At 35.7% G+C, this 5,122-nt stretch overlaps 1 protein-coding gene across 2 annotated transcripts in view; it reads left to right on the top strand.

Moving 5' to 3' along the window:
• Positions 4,191-5,122, top strand: part of LOC104771594 (tubulin beta-4 chain) — a 3,034-nt gene continuing 2,102 nt past the window's right edge. Inside the window, exons 1-2 of one of the 2 annotated variants that reach the window (XM_010496142.2) lie at positions 4,191-4,657; positions 4,840-5,045. In XM_010496142.2, the coding sequence (XP_010494444.1) occupies positions 4,264-4,657; positions 4,840-5,045 (600 nt within the window). In that variant the 5' untranslated portion in view covers positions 4,191-4,263. Of the gene's footprint in view, positions 4,658-4,839; positions 5,110-5,122 lie in introns of both variants that reach the window. The other variant, XM_010496143.2, reaches the window with a different exon arrangement.

Here is a 5,122-nt window from a genome sequence, read left to right as displayed (position 1 = left end):
AAACCGAAGGAGAAGAAGACGACAATATCGGTGAGGAGACCGTCGTGGACAAGGGAGTCGCAGAGAGTGGGAACCGATTCTCAACAAACCTCACATGACGCGATGTATAAAGCCTCTTAGTAACAGTGTCAAAACAGAGGTAAGTACTCTGTGTGAGTGAGTAACCGAGAAACAGACACGGTGTCGAGCGAGGCTCAAGTTTGTTGTTTCGATATGGGCGTAACCAGGGATAGCACTCACAGCCAAAAACCCGCAGTTTGAGATAATTCGGATAGGTGCGGAACAACTTATGATACGGAGAATCACCTCCAAGAACATCGGTAGGCATCCGGTTGATGAGATAAACCGCCGTAGCAAAGGCATACGGCCAGTAGCTCTGTGGGACACAGGCATGACTGAGCATAGCGAGACCTGTTTCTACAACATGTCGATGCTTTCTCTCCGATAAACCATTGTGCTCAGGCGTGTGAGGCGGCGTGGTGAGGTGAGAGATACCGTGTAATGATAGGAATGGGCGCAAGGCAATGAACTCACCACCATTATCAGAGTACAATGTTCTAATCCGCGTTAGAAACCGATTCTCAACCAATGCTTTAAAAGCAATGAAAACATCTTTGACTTGGGACTTGAGTTTTAATGGGTAAAACCATGTATATCTGGTAAAATGATCAACCAAAATAAGATAATACTTGAAGTTTTCAGAGGAGGTTATTGGAGAGGACCAAACATCTGTATAAATGTATTCAAGTGGTTGAGTAGAAGAAATTGTATTTGTGGAAAAAGGGAGTTTATGACTCTTATTGATAAGACAATCGGAACAAGATAATTGTTTTTGTGTTTGTGTAGAAGAAGATAGAGGTAATGAAAACTTAGAAACAAGAGTGTTTAAAACAGATAACGAAGGATGCCCAAGTCGAAGATGCCAAGATGAGAGNAAGCTCAACAGAGATCGCACCGAGGAGACTAGCCACCAGAAGCTGATCTTGATGTACCCAGAGATCATACGGATTGGGAGCCGATGCACCGGCAACAAGAACGGTGGAGTCCGGAGCGGCAGTGGTACCGTCGAGAAAGCCCGCAAGACCGTAACCAGCAAGCAATGCACGGACCTGGCGGTTCCACATCAAAAAGTTAGAAGCAGTAAGCTTTNCGGCAACAAGAACGGTGGAGTCCGGAGCGGCAGTGGTACCGTCGAGAAAACCCGCAAGACCGTAACCAGCAAGCAATGCACGGACCTGGCGGTTCCACATCAAAAAGTTAGAAGCAGTAAGCTTCGTAACATTTGCCATGTTGATATTGTGGAGAGTATTAGGAGAAGAGGTGTTGATAACATCAGAGGAAGCCATTACAAGAGATCGAAGAAAGAAAGAAGAAAGAAGAAAAGAGAAGAAGAAGAGAAGAAAGCGCAGAGCGGCGAAAGAAAAAAAAAAATTTTAGGTCTAGGATTCACTGCTCTGATACCATGTAAGGAAAGGCTTAAGTGTATTGATTCAGAGATTACAATATATATACTCATGTGCATAAGGGTTTTATACAACACTAATTACATATTTAGCCTTAGCTATACTTCTCTACTCTATACCAACATAAAGCAAAACGACCACAGAATCCTCTGAAAACTTGTAACTGAACGTATGTAATTATACAAAACACCATTAATGGGTCTAATATAGATTCGATCATTAATGTCATAATTATTTGATGCTTCTCGAAACTATCAGACACAATGCCATTGACAACACCTTGTATTGTTTTGTTTCTCAACTGGATCATAGTATCATACCCAAGATAGCTCATCACCTTAACACTACTCGTCTCCACTTTTGGTAAGTTCAAGGATTTGTCCTGTGCCAGGGTTACAAATTACCTGAAACGTTTGCTTCATTTCCTTTTGTACATGTTTTAGACAGCTTAAGCCATTGACATCACATAATTACAAAATTTTATAAGTATATATATATCAAAAAGAAAACTCAAATGATAATTAACTAGCGACTAGAGTCTAGAGGAGACGAACAACTTACTGTCTTTTCTGTCTTTTAAGTAGGCAACCAATAGCTGCGGCAGAGCCAAGCCACGCTGAATAACAACTCAACGCTTCAATACACATCGACATCTCGAAATAGACAACCTCGATAGCTAAGGTTAAAAACAAAACCTATACAACCCGTTTCTTGTAGAGTAAACTAGAGGAACTAGGTTGCTTTTTTTGAAAAAAAAAAAAAACACAAAAAGAAACTGGAGGTGGAGAACGAAGATCTAGGTCTTAGATCATTTTATTTGAGATTGAGACCATAATATTTGTCTTGGTACACTGAAAATGAGGTTTTAGATCATTTTATTTGAGATTAATCGAGACCATAATATTTGTCTCGATAGACCAAAATGAGATCGTAGATCATGTTATTTGTGATTGAGACCATAATATGTGTCTCGAGTTTCGACACACCAAAAATGAGGTCTTAGATCATTTTATTTGAGATTGAGACATTAAGCTATTGAGAGGGCCCAACTCACACATGGTTTGTTTGTAGAGTAAAAAAAACAATGATTATGCATATTTTTGTATTCATATAGATATTCAAACTTTTGTAGCTTGAATTTTTTGGAACTAATCTTTCCCTTTTAAAAAATAATATTAATTATTATTGTTTTATTAAGACAATAATATAATATTTTGAAAAAACTGAGATTGTAAAAATTAAAATTAATACTTAGATATAATTTTGTTTGTCAACATTATGATATTTTGATAGAATCTTATCTAATTACACAATTTTTTTTTGTTTGCTTTATGATGTTATCAATTATAATGGATTACATTGTAACTATTGCTATAAGATTAAGATTATTAGTTGTCAAAAAAAAAGATTAAGATTATTAATACTTATGTTTTTCTTATTTCTATTTTATTAATATAAATATTCATAATAGTATATGTTTAGTAATAAATAAATTTATCTAATGAAAGAATTAAATCTATTTGAGATGTAATTTGATATGTTTAAATTTTTTTGATGAATATTTAATATTAATAATTTAATTTTTATCCCATCAATGGAGATATACTTTATTTAGCAATGAGGTATTTAATTTAAATTATACAATATATGCTAATATTTTGTTGGTAAAACCTATATATGTTGGTAGAGTTTTTCTCACTCTGTCAACATTAGACGAAAAGTTTTGAAGATGTCAGGCTTTGAAGATGTCAGGCTTTCAATAAACGGTTTTAAAATATCCCCTGATTGCTCAGATAATAAACCAACATTTTCAATTATTTTCAATTACAAACCAGTATGTATATTTATTTATAAAATTTATTATTACAGATTTTCTTAAAATAAAATGTTCAGCCCGCGGTATACACGCGGGTTAGTATATATATATTTGTTGAGTCTATATTTTATGTTATTAAAACCCAAACAAACTTAATAAGTTTAAAGTCCATAAAGAAAAGTCCAATAACGTGGAAACTTAAAATCAAAATTATGTTCATGTAATATCCATGGACGTGTGACTTGGGTTACACCAAATAAAAATCCCAAATAGCAAATGTAATGTAACGTTTCAATCTTCTTCTTCGTCAACCTTATTCACGAGAGACACAATTCTTCTTCGTCAACTTTATTCACGAGGCTATACCAAAAATGATGGGCCTTTTTGGATTATAAAGAGGGCCCAACTTTATGATCTCCCTTGGATAGTCAAAACTTTCATTTTGAACAAAAAAACCACTAAAATTTTGCTGTCTTTTAGTAGAAGAACTAATCTCTCTCTCCCTTCAATACATTGAAATTTCAAAATAATGTAATTTGTCATTATGTTATAATTTTGTAAACGGCGAAAAAAATTAATTATCCTTTGTACTATTCACAAACGTAATTAATATAATATTCTTGTTTTTAAAAATTTTACTTAAATACCAAAAATATCTTATAGACAAGTGGGACAGTACAGATATATTTTGAAATCCTCCGCTGTCATACAGCGCAGAGTGTACCAAAAAACGAAACAAACGAAACAATAAGGGTACCAAATAAAAACTAAAAGGACTAAACTGCAAATAATTAATTTAGAAAAGCTTATTGAAGAAGACGTAAACTATATATAGCTGATTATTACCCATTCCACAATCCCTTTTTAAACCTATTCCAAAGGACAACAAACAAAAAAAAAAAAAGGAAAAAAAAAAAGGAGTCGCCCATTTCTCTCTTTTTTTTTTCTTTGACAACATCGAGAGAGAAGAAGAAAAAAAAAAAAATGAGAGAGATCCTTCACATCCAAGGTGGTCAATGTGGAAACCAGATCGGAGCAAAGTTCTGGGAAGTGATCTGCGACGAACACGGCATTGATCACACCGGTCAATACGTAGGCGATTCTCCGTTACAGCTTGAACGTATCGATGTGTATTTCAACGAAGCTAGCGGTGGGAAATACGTTCCTCGCGCTGTTCTTATGGATCTGGAGCCTGGTACCATGGATTCCCTCAGATCTGGTCCCTTTGGTCAGATTTTTCGTCCTGATAACTTCGTCTTTGGCCAGTCCGGTGCTGGTAACAACTGGGCCAAAGGTCATTATACCGAAGGTGCTGAGTTGATTGATTCCGTTCTCGATGTTGTCAGGAAGGAGGCTGAGAACAGCGATTGTCTTCAAGGTGCCAACCATTTTTTTTTGAATCTCGATCTGTTTTTTTTTGTTTGAATCTGATTATTGCATCGTAGCCGCGTAGGAAACGAGAACAAACGAAATCGATTTAGGTCTTTGTTGATTGAGATGGTTTTCTGTTATGTACATTTTTGTGATATATATATATGGTTTTGTTTATTGGATTTTTAGGTTTCCAAGTGTGTCATTCGTTGGGTGGAGGAACCGGATCTGGAATGGGAACTCTTTTGATTTCTAAAATTAGAGAAGAGTATCCAGATCGTATGATGATGACCTTTTCAGTGTTTCCTTCTCCTAAGGTCTCTGACACTGTTGTTGAGCCATACAATGCTACTCTCTCTGTGCATCAGCTTGTTGAGAACGCTGACGAGTGTATGGTTTTGGACAATGAGGCTCTTTACGATATCTGTTTCCGTACCTTGAAGCTTGCTAACCCTACCTGTGAGTATATTAT

Source organism: Camelina sativa, chromosome 20, assembly GCF_000633955.1.
Source record: "Camelina sativa cultivar DH55 chromosome 20, Cs, whole genome shotgun sequence".
In the NCBI taxonomy this organism is placed as follows: Eukaryota; Viridiplantae; Streptophyta; class Magnoliopsida; order Brassicales; family Brassicaceae; genus Camelina; species Camelina sativa.
The sequence above is the reverse complement of the archived record's forward strand: the minus strand, read 5'-3'. Positions and strand labels throughout refer to the sequence as shown.